The 22,151-nt window shown below is 35.4% G+C and overlaps 1 protein-coding gene across 1 annotated transcript in view; it reads right to left on the bottom strand.

The window, feature by feature from the left end:
- ATRNL1 (attractin like 1) overlaps nucleotides 1-22,151 on the bottom strand; it is a 762,129-nt gene that overhangs the window by 589,221 nt on the left and 150,757 nt on the right. Inside the window, exons 15-18 of the mRNA XM_072740185.1 lie at nucleotides 21,792-21,973; nucleotides 14,505-14,718; nucleotides 12,138-12,326; nucleotides 1,996-2,214 (exon numbers count right to left, since the gene is read on the bottom strand). Coding sequence (XP_072596286.1) covers nucleotides 1,996-2,214; nucleotides 12,138-12,326; nucleotides 14,505-14,718; nucleotides 21,792-21,973 — 804 coding nt within the window. The remainder of the gene's footprint in view (nucleotides 1-1,995; nucleotides 2,215-12,137; nucleotides 12,327-14,504; nucleotides 14,719-21,791; nucleotides 21,974-22,151) is intronic.

Below are 22,151 nucleotides of genomic sequence, written 5' to 3'. Positions count from 1 at the left end.
TATATATTAAAATAAACAGGAATTCATACTATTATCTCAGACCCTAACCCAACACTACAGGATTCACTGTTTGTAGTCTTCGCTCTTTGTAGTCTTCACTCTTTGTACATATTTTTAACCTCTTTCTCTGACAACGGAAAACCTAACTTAGATTAAACACAATTTATTTGCCCAAACCTAGTAAACATATAAAGTATTGTTAGAAATGTTAATTTATACCATGTGACAAATTTACTAACCAGAATACAATTTTACATAGTTTTTTTCTTTAGCTTTACAATATCCAAACTGTCTTCCGAAGTTACTTAGATCTGCTTTTTTTTTCTTTTTTTTTTTTTATGATGTTATGGTATTTGTAATATAATTAAATTTACTTGTCACAGTTTACATCCTGGGATCCTCTGATATTCTAGTCGACTTTCCTTTTTAATCTGCATTCAGGAAAATTGGTTCTTTGTGGTACACAATAGGGGTTTTTGACCTATGCATGGAGTCATGTATAACCTAACACAATATCATAAAGAGCAATTTCGTAACAAAAAATTCCATCCTGAGGTACCCTTGAAATCAATCCCTACCTTTGCTACTCCTGGCAAATACTGATATTTTCCATCCCCATAGTTCCAGATCATTTGATACATGAAATAATACAACATGTAGCCTTTGGGTCTGGTTTCTTTCACTAAGCAAAAAACATTTAAGATTCAATCATGTTGCATGAACCAAAAGCTTTTTCATTTTTGCTTTTCACATATTTCAAAGTTTATGTAGCAGGTATCATTGCACTCTGTCCACATTCCCACTGTCCATTTGGTTTCAGGACAATGCAATGTCAGTGACTCACTGAAAGTCAGCTCTGCAGTATCTCTTTACTTTTCAGCCTCAAAATTTTCACTAGTGCCAGGACCAGCTATTGATGAGACATTCTGGCACAGTTCAGAAATACAATACCCCGCCCCCAAAGGCATCACTCAACCAATGGAGGATGAGAATCCTTAGATAAGTACCCCCACCCTCCTAGTCCCTTGGTGGGTTAACTCTGAGAAGCATTCTAGAAAGTTCTTTGTAGGTCCCCAGTGGGTGTGAGTCCAAATTTCCAAGTACACTAGCCAGCTTAACAACAGACATATTATGGGTTTTTCTCCAATCTTTGAAACCTCTCTGTTCCCTCAGTTGTGCTTTCTAGGTTCACCTCCCTAATAAACTATTTCACCCAAGTCCTTGTGTCAGGCTTGGGACTATTTGACCCAAGTCCTTGTGTCAGGCTATAACCTGTTCTAGAATACTCTCCCCGGGTATCCCTATGATTCACTCTTTCATCTACCTGAAGCGTTTATTGCTACTTCTCAATGAACTCTTCTCTCACCACCCTTTTCAAATTGCAAGTCGTGCCCTCTTATTATTTAACAGCACTTTATCCAATAGTACTTAACTTCATCTATATATGTGTGTATAATTAATTTTGTTAATTTAAATCAGAATTTAGGCTTCATGAATGCAGTGATTTTAGTGTAATTTGTTAACTGTTGTGTCTCTAACACTTAAAACACTCCTTGGCACATAGTAGGCACTCAATAAAAATATACTGAATAAATTAATTTTTTCAGAAGGTTGGTTTTATTCAATATAAGAACAGATTTCCTATTAAAAAAAAACCTGAAAACTATTAACCTTCAAAACTGAATGGCATTCAAAATGAAGCCAGCTGATTCCATCATAAATATTATTTAAAACATTCCCACAGTTAGCATGAAGTCTGACTGGATTTTCTGAATTGCCTTTGAATTCTAAGGTATTATAATCATATAAACAATAAAAGACTATAGGATGAGATTATTCTTAGCAATTCAAATGAAGACAAATATAATAATTGTATGCCATGCATTTGGTTAGCCTATTTAATGATTCCAAATAGAATGACACCTACACAATAGAGATGGATATAGGGAAGAATTTTTTTCATCTGTGAAATTATTTTCATTATATCTTTATTACCTGGGCACTGGATAAAGGACCACTCATAGTTCTTTTCTTTAGGACAAAGACTGGTATCAAGAACCATCTCATTATTGTGCATCCCAACAAGCTTCATTGGTCCTCGTGAAGATCCTTCAATGCAGTGTCCTCTTCCTGTATTACTAGGATCATTGCACCAGCCACATCCAGGTTGTTCCAAACAATGTCCACAGGTTCTCAAGCCAGAGCAATTTTGAGCTGCATGACAGGAACATTAACAAAATATGTTATATGACTTTATTTTTTTATTTTTTTGTTATATGACTTTATATTCAAATAGAATTGTAAGCTAATGGAAAAATAAATACTATCCAAAAAAGACTATAAAAAGTTGTCTATAGTTAATATAAACATTTTTTGTAATAATATCTAAGAGCTAGCAATTACTTAAAGTGAATAAAATGTACATCATGAGCAAAGAGATTTTCACTTAAAGATGAAAAAGGATATAGTAACCATGACATGGAGAAAAATGAAGTAAGCATTTAAAGGGTCCTGGGAACTTTGCCTGTTTTTAGCACCTTTTGGAAGTTGATCCAGGGACCTACAGACCACACTGACTCTTGTCCATGATTCAGAGCCATGTTAGCTGCTCTTGTTGTGCCTAGTGAGGGCCTTCATGAAAAAACTCTGCATCTGCCTGTGAACATCCACTGTAATTGCTGCCTGCCCATCCCATGAGACAGCTGAGCCCCATGTGTACTGCCTTGCATTGACAATACTCTGCCCAAGGATCTAAGATACCAGCATTGGCTATCATGTGCTGGGTAAACTCAGTTTCACCCAAAGAACCAAACTGAATGGGAACATGGGCACCAGATCACTATGTCAACCAAGCAACCAGCAAAAGCTCTGACTCTCAGGGCTGCAGAATATCCCTCCAAGACTCACACACTATAGCTCAACCTTTTTGTTTAATTGATCTATAATCTATGAGCTTCAACAAAGCTTATGAATACTGTGATGCCTTTTACAAGAATGAACATGTTGCAGTTTGTCATTATATTTACTACAGTTGCTATGTGATGTTTTAAATTTTAAATTCACAATTAGAGTAACCTATATTGGGCTGAAACTTCCTGTAATTACTTTTACTGATATTTTGCTAGAAAAGGCACTCTTTGTCTTGGAAACTGTTTATCCATAGACGATAGTGACAGAGGTATAAGACATGAATAATGTTTTAGCCACATGCTAGAAAAAACCTAGAGGGAGAAAAAACTGTAATTCTGGCAGACTGAATTTCATTGTTATGGAGGCAATAACTTAATTGCCACTCGGTGTTTTAATATACTGGAAACAGAATTGTTTCTCAGATTGCTGCCAACAGGAATGGCACAAGCTTCTCAGTGAACATCAAGAACTCATTATAGTGAACTGTGCAGAGATAATAGAGTATTGGATTAAAGAATTAATCAATTACAACATGATTTGTTATGAAGAATTTTTTTGTATGCTAAGAATTTAAGAGATAAGATTGAAGAAAGTGGAAAATGAGTGCTCTCCTATATTTCCTTAATACTAATTTAAAAAGGAAGAACACTCTTTGAATCATTGAATACAACTGACTAATGTTATTTCTAAAGATAAATAATTCATTGACATGAACGTATTTGCTTTTGGAATATATATTTCTTCAGCAGTACAGTGTTAAAAGATCCTAGATAACTGAACGTTTCATATATTACCATACTCTGTTTAGCCTTCAGGCTTTGAAATAGTTCTCTCACATATATGATTGTAGCTACCCCACAGTACTGTTGACTGGATTATCCTAATTGTCTTCAAAACTACGGGTTGCTACTAAATCAATAGAAAACAATGGAAAATATCAAATTAGGTATGTTACCTTAACACTGCAATTATTTACTATCATGTGATGATTTGAAGTGTATCTTTATTTTATTAGGTCTCACCCAGAATAAATATAGTTTTATATTTATAGTCTATGGATATCTCCCAGGAAAGTAAATTTTATTTTAGGACTATCTTTTTAAGAAAATATAACCAATAAAATGTCTTGAAGAACCATTACATACAAAGTAAATCTAAACTATTCTCAAGTACAACATTCCTGTTAATGCTTTCCAAACTGCTTGGAAAATCTTAGATGAAAGAATGCTGGGTTTATTGCACTGGCTGAATGGCAAACTATGAATCTTCTAGTTCTCTTTATCTATTTGATTTTAGGCTTTAATAAAAAGTTATAAAATGTCATTTTCAGAACGATATTTTACTTCTCAGATTTTATTTTACATATGAAACTATTATATAAAATAATGTTGGTTTTCCTTTTGCTCAAGAGCAGAAAGCAACAGGCACTGCTTAAAGATTAAAAGAAAATGTATTATTTAGTATTTAATAATGATTCAAAACTTGACAGATTCTGTTTTTTAGACAATAATACAGGAAAGCTTTTGTAGGCTATGCCATTTTTTTCTGTTATGAATAGTATAGAGACTGTGTATAAACTATAAGTACGTAAAGCAATCACTTTTATTTATTTTTGGGTTTTTTTTAAATTAAGTTGTAAAATATTCAATATGGTTATTGAAATGTGTAAGAATTTGAAAAATCAGTCTGTAAGAAATTATGTCATCAGATGATTACTGGAGACTTCTGGTTTCTGATCCAGCATGTTAGGAATTCAGAAGTTACCATTCCATCCTAACAAAAAGTTAAAAAGTAGCACAAAATGAAAAGTCAACAACTCTTCTGAGCTCTGTCAGAGAAGTGAGGTCACAGGGCAAATCACTGCCTGTTAAGACTGGCAAGAGGGAGGATACAGAGAATCAATACACCAAATTTGAAGCCTCTGGAGGAGCCAGTGTCTAGGGAAGAAACCCTAAACTGTGGCTGCTCAACAGCTGGAAGTTCAGTGTGGATGACTCTGAGAGCTGAAATTCCCAGAAGGACCCAGTCACCAGGAGCACTCCCACACTTTTGTGAGTTTTACCTCCAGAACTCTACAAAGTCCTCACAGTGCACATCAAAGAAAAAACTTCTTGTGCTTCCAGCACAGGAACACAAAAATGAACCATTCTGAAACATGCCAGAGCATTCTGTTCTTCTTAACAAGCACTGGAAAAACTATTTAACAGAGCCTAAAGAGCTGAGGTTTTCTCAGAGCCTACCTGACCTGTTAAAGGGAAATACCCAATTCTAGCCTGCTCTGGCCTTCCACGTGGAAGAAGAAACATACAATTCCAGCTCCCTTCAGCCATCCAGTACCACCTGAGAGAGGGGGAGAAAGCTGAGAAGCTCTAGTGAAGTTCACAGCATGAAGTGTAAGTTCACCAAAAGACTGAGACTTAATCAATCAGTTACAGACCACTTCTGCTCCTTCCACACACTACCACTACGTTAGTAAAGGCCTACTGACAGCAGTCTCTCTCTTACCTATAAATAAAATCTGGCTATCAAGAAAAAAAAAATTACAAGGCATACCAAGAGGCAAAAAACACAATGTGAATAGACAGAGCAAGCATCAGACCAAATATGGCAAGAATATTAGAATTATCAGTCCATGAATTTAATTTTTAAAAATATTTTATTTGGGATCCCTGGGTGGCTCAACAGTTGGTGCCTGCCTTCAGCCCAGGGCATGATCCTGGAGTCCCGGGATCGAGTCCTATGTCAGGCTCCCTGTATGGAGCCTGCTTCTCCCTCTGCCTGTGTGTCTGCCTCTGCCTCTCTCTCTCTGTCTCTCATGAATAAATAAATAAAATAATAAAAGCAGGCTGATGTGGGACTTTGATCCCAAGACCCCAGGATCACAACCTGAGCCAAAGGCTCAACCGCTGAGCCACCCGGGTGCCCCCAGACCTGGAATTTAAAACAGCTATGATTGGGATCCCTGGGTGGCGCAGCGGTTTGGCACCTGCCTTTGGCCCAGGGCGCGATTCTGGAGACCCGGGATCGAATCCCACGTCGGGCTCCCGGTGCATGGAGCCTGCTTCTCCCTCTGCCTATGTCTCTGCCTCTGTGTGTGTGTGTGTGTGACTATCATAAATAAATAAAAATTTTTAAAAACCAGCTATGATTAATATGCTAAAGGTCCTAATGGTAACATGCAAAAACAGATGAACATTTGTAAGCAAAACTAGAAAACTCCCAGAAGAAAGCATATAAGATCTAGATGACCTTGATTCGGTGATGATGTTTTAGTTATGAACCAAAGGCACAATCCATGAAAGAAAAAAACTGATAAACTAGACTTCGTTAAAACTCAAATTTAAAATTTCTGCTCTGCAAAGACACTGTCAAGAGAATGAAAATGAAAGCCATATACTGTAAAAAAAATATTTAGGAAAGACTCACCTGATGAAGGACTGTTTCTAAAATACACAAAGAACTCATAACTCAATAAGAAAACAAACAACCCAATTTTTAAAACATGCAAAAGACCTAAACAGATATCTCAGCAAAGAAGACATACAGAGACAAGTATGAAAAGATACTCCACATCATATGTCACTAGAGAACTGCAAGTTAAAACAATGAGATACCCCTATTAAAATGCCAAAATCCCAAAACTGACAATATCAAATGGTGGTGAGTATGTAAGAATGCAAAGCAACAGAAACATTAACTGCTCGTGGGACTGTAAAATACGGCCACTTTTAAAGACAGTTTGGTGGTTTCTTACAAAACTAAACATAGTTTTACCATAAAATCTATCAATAACATTCCTTGATATTTACCCAAATGAACTGAAAATTTATGTCTGCCCAATAACCTGCACATAGGTTTTTACTGCAGCTTTATTCATAATTGCCAAAACTTGCCAAAAGCAACAAGATTTCTTTTAGTACGTGAGTAGATAAATTGTGGTACAACCAGACAATGTAATGTCATTCAGCTCTAAAAATAAATAAGCTCCCAAGCCATGAAAACACATGAAGGAAACTTAAATGCATATTACCAAGTGAAAGAAACCAATCCGAGAAGCTACATATTATATGATTCCAACTATATGACATTCTGGAAAAGGCAAAACCATATAGACAGTAAAAATGTTAGTGATTGCCAAGAGTTAGGAGAAAAAGAAGGATGAATAGGCTCAGAAGAATTTTAGGCAGAGAAACCACTATGTATGATACTATAATGATTGATGTGTGCCATTATATATTTGTCAAACTCTACAGAATGTATCATACCAAGAGTGAACCCTACTGTAAACTACAGACTTTGTGCAATAATGATGTCAATGTAGATTCATCATGGGTAGCAAATGTACCACTCTGGCATGGGATGTTGACAGGGCAGGGGTAGGTTGTGCATATGTAGGGGCAAAGGATATATAGGAATTCTGCATCTTCCTCTCAAAATTGCTAAGAACCTAAAACTACTCTAAAAATTAAATTTTATTCAATTTTAAAACAATTACCTTCCCTAACTGCCAAGAGAAAAAAAATGTTTAAATTGAACATGTACATAGACCTGCAAAATACTGAAAGAAATACAGATTTGTGAGACGTGTACTGTATTCTCACATTTCCTATTATTTCATTTTTACTGCATCAACTTAATTGCATTTTTATATTTGAACTTTTATATATTAGGAACTAAGTCTTCTATTATTGTTCTAAATTATCCTTTTGAAATTCATTTTCACAAAGAGAATAACCAATATTTTAAGTAAAAGTGTCAATTTTTAATAATTGCAGTTATTAAAAAAAGCTTTCCCAGAAAACATTACATAAAATTTGTCTTAAGATACATTTCTTTTCTTCAATTTGTGGATTTTAAGTACTAATATCACAATATTATAACTGAAAAACTCTTGGGATTATTATAAAATCCATATTTGTGTTTCATTAGCAAAGAAAAGTTTCCTTCAAGTTCCATTTACTTGGCAATCTCAAATGATTGCTGAAACAACTTTCTAAAAAGCAACATAAAATATATACCATTGCTAATAAAGCTTTATTTATAATTCTAAGAAATCTTTTAAAGAGTTACTACTGTTAAATGTTTAGTGAAGGACCAGACACATATAGCAGAAATGATCATATAAATCCATTACGTATAATTAATGCTAACAAGATATAAAATTAAAGGCAAAAGTATGACAAAAACATTGCTCCAAAGGTGATGTCCGTTAAACAATAACACTCAGCTACTTTTTAGCACTCAGATTTTGAGCAAGGATGCCACCTTTATTACTAGTCCTTATTTTATGTTCTGACATTCCTTATTGCTCATTAAAAGCATGTTGGTTAAAAACAGGGAAGAATGACATAACAGAGAAGGAGTTTGTTTCTCACAAGAAGTAGATCACCGCTAGGTGAATACTACTTCCAGAAAACACAAGGTCTCCTTGATTCAATGGCCCTCTTCCCCACAAGGATGTAAAGGACATATAATTTAAAGGGCTGTGGGACAAAAATAACTGTTATTGGATATTATCAGCACAAAGAAGCTATAGACAGCCACAAAAAAGGCAAATGTGGTAACTGATGTAAACAGTGAAAGAAGAGGCTTACAGAAAAGAAAAATCCATCAGACTAGACTAACTGCTCAAGAACAAATGGTTGAAGTAGAAAACAAAACTCTTAAGACATCAAAAATCAAGCCAAAACAAAAGAAAAGGGTCAAAAACAAAAAACATAAAAGCAGAACAACTGATCCACACAACCCTAGCAGACAGCCCTACCAGCAGTACATATCCTAATTTAGTTCATCAGTGGTGACGATGTACTTCATACCAGTGTTTAATGTTTCATTTACCTTCTCAAAAAAATATGGTTACAATTTTTATAGTGGAAATACAGGTTCTCATCACTTTAAAATAGATTAAAAGTCCACAAATAAGCAACCATAAAGAAGAAAAAAATATGAATTGTAACAAACAGATGGAAAATACAAGTGAATTTAAGACATACTGAGATTTATTTTGAAATTCCAACCACTACTTTAAGATTTCTAAAAAACAGTATATGGAAAACAATCTAAGCATTAAAGACCATTTTTAGCAAGTAAAGAAATTACTCTTCAGATTCAAAGAGCCAATGAGAATCCATTTTTTAAAAGCCAACTCAATTACTGGAAAATTAAATTGAAATAAGTTACAAAATTTGGAATGCCAAGGATAAAGAGAAAAAAATCTTAAAATCTTTTATTTCTTAAAGAATTTCTTTTAAAAGATGCCCCACAAAGGAATGAAAATCAAAGTCACATGAGAATTCTCACTCATAGCATAAAATGCTACAGGGTCTGAGGAAAGAATTACTTAGAACTCCCACATCCAGCCACTTTATCATTCACATGAACATAAAAAAATACACTTTAGACATATAAAAACTAAAACGCTTACTAACCACGAATTTATTTGAAAGAATTACTGAAGACTATTATCCAAAATGTGAATAAATGAGAAGGAATATATGGAATACATGAAAGATTTGTGAGCAGTAAAAACGACTTAGATTTAACTCTAAATAACTTTTAGAAAGTTCTTAAGCATATAAGAGCTTAGAGACTTTACAAGCTTCTTTTTCCCTGCCTTTTACCCTTCTACCCTATAATACCCACAGAGAAGTTCATAAAGAAAGATGTGAGATTAATAAATTACTGTACAGAAATGCTCTGTGCCTGCACCCAGCCTGGAGATAGAACCGTGCCTCCCTTGTGCCCCTGTCCTAGTCAGCATCCCAATCTTTTCTCAGCAGCATCCACTGTCATTTATATTAACTTTTGTCTGACTCTACAATTTTGCCACCTAAATATTCATTCCTAAACAAAAGAGCTTAGTTTTGCCTGTTTTTGAACTTTATCTAAATGGAGTCACACAGTATGTCATCCTTTGTGTCTGACTTCTTTTACCAAACATTAATGTTTGTGGAAAGACAAATACGATTATTATCAGAAGAAGAGTCTGAGTACTGTCTCAATTGCCCCCAAATCTCCAGCACTGGTATGGGCAGCTGACTCCTAATAAGATGTTTTCTGTGGGAGTGAGACCATTTTATGCTTGCAATAACCACAATGCCATGCACTGAATGAGGTACATCACCATTCCCTATCAAAGTTCCTAAAAAAGGATAGCAACAAGGAGCTCAATGCCTAATATACCCAGCCATGCCCATCCCAGAAACACCCCACCACTTGATGCCAAGTTCCTGAGAAAACAAGTACATACAATAGCCATATCCTAGAACTTCTAGCCTGCATTGTGGCACTTACTTGCTCTTCATTCAACATTGGTGCCTGATATGGAGCAAATATGGGTTTGGCTGGGTTGGTAGACTATGGAGGTATCTTTGGGAGTGATGTAAGCTCTGGAAAGGCCAATGAGTCTCCACCTGCACTGTCTTAAGCAGCTAGCTACCTCTAAATGAAAAGGTCACTCATCCAAGAAAGAATGGCTTATAACTGGGTGGCCATGTTGTCTGTGGGCCACTAGACCCAGGGGCAAGCCTCAAAACAGTAGATTCATCACCAAAAGGTATCTCAGACTTAGGGAGCCCCTCTTAAAAGCAGCAGCTCTTCCTTCCTCTTAGAGTATAAACAAGAGAGCTCAGAAGAAGGATAGAAGGAAGAACAGATGGGCAAGTAATGCATGTTACTGCTAGGATACTTATCCATACTTTATAATAGTTATGTCGATAGTGGCTACTCCTATGTAAGGAAGCCAACAGGCTGATAAGTCCAAAAGAAACTTTAAAAAGTTGTAGGAACAAGTTGTGTTATGGCCCAAACTCCCAGGAAACCTGCAAGTGCCTGTTTGTAGGAGGGAAAGGAACAGAGGGAAGCCAGTAGACTGATGCAAAAACCTGAAATGGACATACAAGAGTTGTAAAAATAGAGTGAGAGAAGGCATGATAGGGTAATTGTTAGAATAAAAAAATTAGAATGGGGATGACAAGACCCCCTGAAAAGTATTCCCTTATAAAGATTAAAACTTCCCCTTCCCTATTCCATTGAACACCCTTCAACTACAACATATTCCTGAGTTTAACCCACACGGGGCTTCAAGTGGCTGCTGTTTTGTCTCCTTTCATGGCACTGTCACTGCAGTTCCTTTGGGACCTGATACCCATTAATCGGATTCACTCATTGTAAACCCAGCTTATTGCAGGTAAAAGTCCTGGGAAGAAAAACAAAACTAAAGAAACCTAAGGACTCCCAGTAAGCTTTGCAGACATTCAGGTGCTGGGAAGTGTGGAAATGAAGAGGAACAAAATATTCCTCTCATTTCATCTGTGCCTATTTGGATTTAGCAAGTGAGTAGATGTTTTACTTTGTCTAAATAAAGGATTTCTGGATGAACATACACTTGAACTCCAATTTTATCTAAGGTGATTCTGTAGCTAACTGTGGTTGTAGAATGGTGACCCTAGGCACCTGCAGAGTATATCCCCCAAAAGGATGTAAAGTGTAGATCAGTCACAGGAGGAATAGACCCCAATTAGTGTGGCATGAATGAATTGATTCAACATTGAAAAGCAGATAGTAGGAGCAATGAAGTAAATAATCCTTCCATCCTTCTTATTATAAATCTGAACAGACCAACTAATTCATGCCCCTGTTGGAAAGGCATTTTTTTGATCAGGCCCAATGTCAGAGGATAGATTATGGAGGGTAAACTCTACGTTCTGCTAGCACAAAGCTAGCTGAGACCCGCAGCTTCTACATTTTCCCAAGCCAAAAAAAAAAAAAAAAAAAGCTGCATGTGGCCTCAAAATCCTACAAGGACACCAGGTGCTATCAGTAGTGTTATGCAAGTCTTTAAAAATATCAGTCATGTAAGACATGGGAATGGGAACAGTGCTAGAACAAAGGACACTGAAGAAGCAAAGGATACAACAAAGCAGTATGTGTCCCCTGCAGTAATAAGCACTTTCTTGAAATGTTACACTATTTGCAATATACACTCAGAATTGGAGAGAGTACAAATGTGGCAAAATGTGTGACTTTGTGTGTGTGTAGGGTAAAATAATTAGTAAAATTCAAAATAATGGTATAAATCTGGGGCTTATACTATTAATAGGTTTTAAAACTAGCTACAAGTTTTTCCCATCTTAAAAACTTCTTCAAATGTTTTAATACCTCCTTCCACCACAGAAAACTGATTTATGATGCCTTTAAATAAAAAGTCACTCTAGACAAATACTTACGAGAGCAGGTGGCAGTTTGCCACTCCAGACACTGTCCATACGGAAAAGAGATAATGTAAGCATTAGAGTCAACGCATCGTCTGGTACTACTGCACCACATACACTCCATGCCGTTGCTTGTACAGTTGGAGCAGGATGTCCTTAGAGAACATGGCTTTTTGCATGGCCTGGCATTTTGATTTGGACTAACTGGAATAAATCAACAAACATAATTATTTTATTTGTTAACTGTATTTTAACACAGGTATATGGGTTTCATTCCTTTTGCTATTTAGGGAATGTTTCAAGTAAGCCAAGTATGGGATAGAAATTATAGCAAAAAATACATGAGATGGTAAATGAAAATGAAGATATCAATACTTCTTGAATTTATTATCAAATTTGAAAATTATAATTCTTTGGAGAATTTTAATCCTTTAACAAAGTACATAAAGTTACATAACTTAAAAACTTGTAAGTAGAAATGTAGCCCATGACATAGTTTTCTATCTTTGGATAAATACTACAGACACTATCATTATTTACTTTCCTGCCACAAATTTTTCCGTAAACATTCCATACCTTATCAAAACAAATGCCCTGTCAGTAAACACATCTCTGATATAAACAATAAAAATAAAACAATATGCTATAAAATCTTTACATGAAATAGAATACCATTCCCATTAGGATAATTTTTTTTTAATATTAGCAAAAAGAGGTGCCTGGGTGGCTCAGTCTGCCTTAGCCACTCCCCCTACTTGTGTTCTCTCTCTCGCTCACTCTCTCTCTCTCAAATTAATAAATAAAATCTTTTTAAAAACATAAAATACTAGCAGGGATGTGAAGAAATTGGAACCTTGACATTGCTGGTAGGAATGTAAAATGGTACAACTTCCATGGCAAACAGTATGACAATTCCTCAAAAAATTAAACATAGAATTACCATATGATACAGCAATTCCACTTCTGGCTATATACCCAAAAGATGTGAAATTGGAACTGGAAAATATATTTGTATACCCTTGTTCATAGCATCATTACTCACAATAGCCAATAAGTAAAAGCAACTCAAATAAATACACACTTATTGATGAATGGATAAACAAAATGTTGTAGGTGCATATAAAATGGATAATTATTCAGGCTAAAAATGGAAGGAAATTCTAACATATGCTACCATAGGGATGAACCTTGAAGACATTATGTTAAAGGAAATAAGCCAGCCATAAAAGTTCATATACCTTATGATTCCATCTATATGAGGTACCTAGATTAGTCAAACTCAGAGACAAAGTAGAAGGTGGTTGCTGTCAGGGGCTGGAGGAGGGAGTTATGGAGAGTTATTACTTAATGAGTATGGAATTTGGGAAGACGAGAAAGTTCTAGAGATATATAGTGTTGATTGATTCACAATAATGTTGATGCACTTAGTAACACGGAACTCTACATTTTAAAATGGTTAAAATGGTAAATTTTATATTATGTATATTTTACACAATAAAAAATATTTAAAAAGAGAAAATTCAATGTTCCTTTCTTAACAAAAATCCATTTCAAGTCAAATACCATATGATTGCATTTAGATGTGGAATTTAAGAAACAAAAGAAAACAAGAGAGAGAGATACAAATAAAAAAACAGACTTTCAACTATAGAGTACAAACTGATGGTGACCAAAGGGGAAGGGGGCAGGGTAGGATGTGTGAAACAGGTGATGGGATTAAGGAGGGCACTTGTCTTGATGAGCATCAGGTGTTGTTTGGAAGACTTGAATCACCTATCTGTACACCTGAAACAAATATTACACTGTATGTTAACTAAATAAAAACTTAAAAAAAAAATCCACTTATAACATTTTATACTGGCTAATAAAACCAAATAAAAAATTGCAACGGGTATGGGTTGGGGTTTGAATGCCATGTCCAATATAAAAATAGTAAAGGTCAATCACCACAAAATGACATATGATGCAAAAAAATAAAAATAAAATAAAACCCAGAAAAGTTTCTTTTTACTTTGCCTAATTAAATAGATCTCTATGATAGGAAAAGAATTCTAAATTAGTTGTTAATCTTAAAAATAAATCTTTCTTCCACACACTGTAATAACAGTAAAAGATGTTAACAAAATTAAGAATAGATTCAACCAAGAAATAAAGATCATACTAAGAATAAAATTTTGCTATTTTCATAAGTTAATGCTGAGGTCACTAAGAGTAAGTGGGAAAAGTGGATAAACTAAAATTTACTAAAATATCAGGAAATCAACATCATAAAAAGATAGTGAAAGTTACTTCAGGCACAGAGACTCTCACAAGTGGAAGGGGGTGGTAGGAAGAGAAGCTGGAAACAGAATATTTTTAAAGAATTACTAGTTTACTACTTACCAACAGGTTTTTCACAGACAAGGCCATCTGCCATAGATGTACAAGGATTAGCTTTTAGGCCAGCCACTGCAGCCTTTTCTAGATATGCACAGAATCCAGAATCGTTTGGTTCACCAGGAAGCCACTGCAGTGTTGTGTTTGTAAAAGGAGACATGTCTTCCCATCCCCAGTAGGATATATTGATCTTGCGTAAGCCTACCCACGGTGATACTTTCTGTAAACAACAGCAAAAGGAGCATTAAAAAAAGTTAGATATAAAAATACTGTCATATTCCTTAGCAAATAGTTCATTATCATTAAAAATGACATTTGGGATCCCTGGGTGGTGCAGCGGTTTGGCGCCTGCCTTTGGCCCAGGGTGCGATCCTGGAGACCCGGGATCGAATCCCACATCAGGCTCCCGGTGCATGGAGCCTGCTTCTTCCTCCGCCTGTGTCTCTGCCTCTCTCTCTCTCTCTGTGACTATCATAAATAAATAAAAAAATTAAAAAAATTAAAAAAAAATGTTTAAAAAAAAAATGACATTTAAAAACATATAGAACTGCCTTTCTAATGACTTCTTGGACCAAGGATAATTAACAATTCCAGCACATTTTGGAGAATGATATAGAACAGAACACAATTTTCCAAACACAGACTCTGCACTCAAGCTACATGACTGGGGTCAGTTATTTAGTCCTTGTGAACTTCAGTTTCCTCTTCTACAAAATAAGGTTATAAATATTTGATATAAATACCTACCTTATGAGGCAAGATTATGAAAAAATTAACATATTGCTGCTGCTGCTGTTGCTCTGTTACTGCTACTATTGTTACCAGTTTAATCAGTTCTGGAGATAAGAATCTACAGCTAAGTTGCCATTACATGCACTGTGAGAGAACAGGAAACAAAATCAACAAACTGTATACAGGGGTGAGTGAAGACTTCATAACATGTTCACGAAGGACCAAGAAGAATAACTGCTAGTTCAGACTTGTCTAGTACATCAGAACTTTCATGCAATTTTAGATAAAGTTATGCCATCTACTTCCACATTATGATAAAATCTGACTCCTTTGCCTAAAATTTAATAGATTGCTAAATACCATAGAACTAAATATTCTTAGTGCTCTCATTAATATCTCAAAAAGCAGCTTGAAAAGAAAATATCTTCTATAGATCTTATTTTTAATCATTAATCAATTTTAAAAATGTGTTTATTCATATGACAATTTTAAAATGATATATTTTTGGTCCAAGCTACTCTCTTTACAAAATTCTATTAGATTATAAACAACTCTATCTTTTTATTTTCTTATTTCTGCTTTAGAACTACATGGGGGGGTTAAATTTTTTTTTCTAACTTCCTTCAGTGATAATTGACAAAATTGTATATATTTAAGGTACACAATTTGATGTTTCAGTACATGCAAACAACATGAAATGATCACTACAATCAAGCTAATTAGCTTACCCATACCCTCACCAGTTACCTTTTTATTTGTGGTGAAACATTTAAGATCTAGTCTCTTAAATTTCAAGTATACAATACAGTATTATTAACTATAGTAACCATGCTATACATTAAATCTCTAGAACTTATTCATCCTGTATAATTGAAACTTTGTACTTTTGTCCTACATCTCCACATTTCCCTCATCCCTTGCCCTGGCAACCACCACCATTCTACTATCTTCTTTTATGAAGTTTGACTTTTTTAGATTTCACATATAATTACAATCAATGTAGTATTTTTCTCTCTGCATCTGGCATAGTTCACCTAGCATAATGTCCTCTAGGTTTATGCATGTTGTTGCAAATGGCAAGATTTCTTACTTTTGTAAGGCTAAATAATATTCCATAATACACTATATATATATTTACATTTTTTTAAATCATTGACCCATCCATGAACACAGGCTATTTCCATCCCTTAGCTATTGTGAATAATGCTGCAATGAACATGGGCATGCAGGGTATCTCATTGATACCCTGTTTACATTCTCTTTGGATATATATATATACCCTCTTTGGATATATCCTATATATATGGGATTGTTGGGTCACATAGTAGTTCTATTTTTAATTTTTTGAGGAAACTAATATTGTTCTTTAATTTGACTATACCAATTTACATTCCCACCAATAGTGTACAGGATTCCTTTTTCTACACATCTTTGTCAACTTATCCCTTTTCTTTTTGTTAACAGCCACTTTAACTAACAGGTGTGAGATGCTGCATTACTTTGATTTTGATTTGTATTTCCGTGATGATTGATGATGTCAAACTTTCTATCATTGTTGTTGCCACTTGAATATCCTCTTTGGGAATATGTCTATTCTTTTAGATGATTATTTTGAATTCTTTGTCAGGCAGTTTGTAGCTCTCCATTCATTTAGTGTCAGTTACTGGTACTTTATTCTGTTGCTTTGATAGTGTCGTATTTCCCTGATATTTTGTGACCCTTATGGCCTTGCATTCGTGTCTCATTTGCAGAAGTGACTACTTCTATTTTTACAGACAGACTTCAGTAGGGAAAGCCCCTCATCATTCAGCCTATCCAGAAATTCTAAAGGTCTATATGGTCGATAGAATCCAAAGGCAGGTTTACTACCGGAGGACTCAGCTAGGCTAGCTCATACCTAAGTCAGTGGGCAAGCAGGCCCAGAGTCTGAATCCACAGGGGCCTGCCTGGTGTCTGGATACAGAGGGGCAAGCCTAGAGCCTAGGACCACTGCAGTAGGTCTAGAGCTTGCATCCACATGAGCAGGCCAACTGCCTGGGTTCATGGCAGCAGACCTAGAATCTGTGTCTGCAGATACAGGCCTGGATCCAGAGTGTATGGGCACCACCTGGTACAAGGGTCCACTGATGCAGGCATGAGGGCATCTGGAGCCTATATCCACTGTGGCAGGCCTACAGCTGGGCCCACACGGGCCAATCTGGAGCCTGAATCTCTTGAGCTGAAGGAAACTGGAGGTTAACATGACACTGGGATAACCTTTGACCCTAAGTCCATGGATACCAGCTTAGTGCTAGGTTGAGCATGGCACCTGAACTCATAGGTATGGACCTGGTCATGAGTCTGTGGGGACTAGCCTGGTGCCAGGGTTCAGTAGGGCAAGCCTGGTTCTGAGTCCATGAAGGATGGGCCTGGGACCTGGGACCACAGGGGTAAGCCTGAAGGTTGGGTACACAGGGAAAGGCCTGAAGCTTGAGTTTCCAGGGGTGAGCCTGGCCTTGACTCCACAGGAACCAGCCCAGTGCTAGAGTATACTGGGAAGGTCATAGACATTAGGTTTCCTGGAGCCTAGAGCCGCAGGCGGACAGCCTGGAGTACGAGGCCATGGGTGTCAGTCTGGAGCATGCCTGGTGCCTGGGTCAGTAGGAGCCAATCAGGCACTGGGATTCACCGGGGAAGGCCTGGAACTGGGGTCAGAAGCAAAGTCAAGTGCTCACTTCACTCTCCTTCACCTTTGCAGAAAGTTATCTCTCATCATGCTTCACTGTCCTGCAGGAGCTTAGGCGAGGGATGATACAGGTATTGTGAAATTGTCCTTTCTTATTTCTACTTCTCCTGAGTGCTATAATCTCTTACCTAGATTACCTAGCTTTTGCATTTTTGTATATGAATGGTTGTTCAAACCAATGTTTCTGTGAGGGGACAAGAGCTGGAAATTTCCATTCTGTCAACTTGCTGACATTATTCCTAAACACTTCTACCTTAATATACATACTATATTTATTTTCTAAGTTACTATGTTAATAGTATTATAATGTGAGATGATTTCAAAACCCCACATTACCCTTTTTATATTGCAGACTGTCAGGATAGAGAGAAATATGTGTCTCCATTTAAGTGTTTAACACACAGAAATAAGATATATAGATCCAGTGTTTATTCTAAGTATGTTATACAAATGGTCCTACAGAACTTATAAAGATAGCTATAGACCTAGAAATTTGCAAGGCGTATAACTACAATAAATTTCATAGTAAACACTCAACAAATATTTCTTAGATACAATTAAAATATCTATGAATATTCATTATGACAGATCTCTTATCACCTAGCAGAATACAGATAGTAGGTAATCAATAAATTTTATTAACAAAAGTTCATTAAAACAGATATGGTTATTTTCCACCATCCAATTCCTGAGACAGAGATAGTACTTAATAAATGTTTCTAATTATAAAAATATACATACTGCTTTGTCTTGTCATCACTACATATTTCATACATTATTCTGAAAGATATTTTGATACAAAAAGCTACAACATTTTTACAGTTCTTGATAATAACAGCAGGAGTCAATCCAACATAGATATTTCAAATTAATGATTGTCTTTCACATTACAGCGACTCTGCCTACATTTCCGACTATCTATAGTAAAGACAAGTCATTTAAAATGAAATATTACTCCCTAACTCATCATGATAAGGATCTGAGAGGAAGAGGAGAGAAATAGAAAAATGAAGCCGTTGATAAAACATTTAAAGTAACTATTACCCAGTAAATGAACTGGACAGGCAGTTGAAAATCAAAGACAAATTACTATATTATGAAAATTTACTATAGCACACCATTAATCATTGCAACATTTCATTAGCCATTTCCGATAAGTAAATGATTATTTGACCCAGGATATCTCTTTAAATTGCCTAAATTTGTCTGTCTTTATTTGCCAAGGAAGGGTTATCTCAAATGTATACAATTGGAATGACTCGGGATATAATTCATTTTACATAAAGGTATGCTTAATGGAATGTCACCTTGCAGAAGCATCCACCTTTGAAATTTTCCTAAAGCTCAGCTTTCTAATGAAACAAAACATTTTTCTTTTTGAGGGCATTCTAGTCCACAAAGTCTCAAATTTAAGTTTATCACACATCCAAAAAACTGTTAGTCAAATCTTTATGATTTATAATAACAAGCAAGAAAAGATGAGGAACTAACACAAAACACTTTGAAATATGCAACTTCTATCTTATGAGATAAAAAGTCCTAGTACAACTACCCAGGGCATTGGGGGGGCAGGGGGAGCTGTCGGAAGGATTTCTCATTCACCAAGCAAAAATTAAAATACTAGACTGAGGCAAATGTTTTTCCAAAATTAAGATCAGTATTAATTTTCATCAAATAAATTCATTTAGTTATCCATGAATTCTAAATAACAATTCCTGGAAATAGTAGTAATAGCAGCAGTGAGAAAAGTGATACAAAAATAACAATCCTCCAAATGTAAACCATAATTACTGTAAACAATCAAAAATAAAATTTATATTCTTTATATACATTAGTTTATTTTTTCTCACAATAAATCTACAAAATAGCTATGATTAAAACCTGTTACAGATGAAGAATACAGAGCTGGAGAGAATAACTTGCTACTAAGTTTTAAAGATAAGCAGTATGTTCAATTGCACCCTCTCCATCACTTTGATTACAATTCTCAATGCTTCTTTAAAATCAGCTATACCTAGAAAACATTACTTAAGTATTTCTATAGCAAGTAATTGGTAATAATTTTTAAAATACCTATAAATTGGTAGTCTATTGGTAGAAATTGGTAGTTTCTACCAATAGACTATTTGTCCAAATAAAAATCATAACTGAAAGTCAAGACAAAGTTGTTGAGATCTGGCCCAAGAGTCTTCAAAGTAACAGCTGCATTATAGACATACATACATTATTTGTAGAGAAATTATGCCACTTGGTGCATTATTTACCATAGGGTGTCTATGTGTATGTTGTGTGTGTTTATCTTAAACATTAGGCCAAATCAACTACAAACTACAGATTTAAGGCATCTAAAGTTATTTAGTCTTATCACTTATCTGATCATACCTTGATCTATTTTCAGTTCTAATTTTATTTTTGAAACAAAATACATAAATATGCTATGATGCTATGACAGTTTATATTAGTACATTTCAAGTAAATACATGAACTAAAGTACTCCAAAACTAGGTTTAGTAAATTATTTCCAAACTTCCTTATAAAATCTACTCTTAAGAATTGACTAGATTTTAACAACCCAAGAGTAGAAAATAAATACTGTAAATTCCTCTTAGAAATATCTTATAAAATATATTTTGATAGAGTTTTCAAAGAAATATTCTAATTCCCCTGAAATATTGAAAGCAGTTTCCAAGTGCTTTATGTTCCAATAGCTTCCACATACTTTAAAATTTGATTTTATTTCTGCTAACCTTTATCATATTATTTCAAGCAAATCTACACCTGAAAAAAAAGCATAATCCAAAAACCCAACTTACAACAGACACACAAAAAATTTAAAAATATGCAACGTAACCAATGTGTTAGCCTAGTGTTTTAATTACTTTTATTTATTTGAGAGAAAGAAAGAGAGAGCATGAGCTGAGGGAGGAAGAGAAAAAATGGGAAAGAATCCCAAAAAGACTCTGCCCTGAACACGGAGCCCAGTAAAGGCTCCATCCCAGGACCCATAAGATAATGATCTGCACCAAAACCAAGAGTCAGACTCCAACTGACTCAGCCACCCAGACATCCCTCTAGTGTTGTAATTATAAGGGACATCTCAAGTTATGAAGTAATTACCCTTCAAAACAAATTTGTAAGTTTTATACACATGTATTTTAAGTGTATTTATTCATATGAAATGATCACTTGGTAAGAAATGCAGTGGTTGGGATCCCTGGGTGGCGCAGTGGTTTAGCGCCTGCCTTTGGCCCAGGGCGCGATCCTGGAGACCCGGGATCGAATCCCACATCGGGCTCCCAGTGCATGGAGCCTGCTTCTCCCTCTGCCTGTGTCTCTGCCTCTCTCTCTCTCTCTCACTGTGTGCCTATCATAAATAAATAAAAGAAAATTAAAAAAAAAAAAAAGAAATGCAGTGGTTTACTATGTAAAATGCAAGATGAGTAATTTAGAAAATCTTATTCTCAAATATATATACAGATGAAGTCCACTGCCAAATGACTTCCAAAGTCAGTTCCACTTTACTTCCAAGATTTAATAAAAATAATTTTTTTTAAGATTTTATTTATTTATTCATGAGAGACACAGAGAGAGAGAGAGAGAGTGAGAGAGAGAGGCAGAGACACAGGCAGAGGGAGAAGCAGGCTCCATGCAGGGCGCCCGATGTGGGACTTGATCCCAGGTCTCCAGGATCACGACCTAGGCTGAAGGCAACACTAAACCGCTGAGTCACCTGGGCTGCCCAAAATAATTTATTTAAAAACAAAAGGAATGAACCATTGCTAGTGATTATAGGACTTTCTGCATATTTCCATGATATAAACAAGTAGAGTTGTTACCTGTTGTGTATACTTCTGTATTTCATCCAGAACAAATTCTACTTCTTTTGAGGTTGTTAATGAAGCAAGATTTCCACTAAGATTATAGCAATAAAGTTTTGCATTGTCATAACTTTCTCTACTGGAATTGATTCTAAGACAAGCATCACCAATATGATTCCATCCTTCTCCACAAAGGTGAGCTAGTCAAAAAAAAAAAAAATTATATCTTATTTTTAGATTACCAAAAGGCATGTATATTTTTCAGTTATTTTAGAATTCTAAATACAACTTCTGTATCTAAGTAACTTTTAGTGATTACAAATTCTAAGGATATCAATATAATTTACTAAACAAAATTTATCTAATAGTTTGATGAAG

The sequence above is a fragment of the Vulpes vulpes genome, chromosome 15, assembly GCF_048418805.1.
Source record: "Vulpes vulpes isolate BD-2025 chromosome 15, VulVul3, whole genome shotgun sequence".
In the NCBI taxonomy this organism is placed as follows: domain Eukaryota; kingdom Metazoa; phylum Chordata; class Mammalia; order Carnivora; family Canidae; genus Vulpes; species Vulpes vulpes.
The sequence above is the reverse complement of the archived record's forward strand: the minus strand, read 5'-3'. Positions and strand labels throughout refer to the sequence as shown.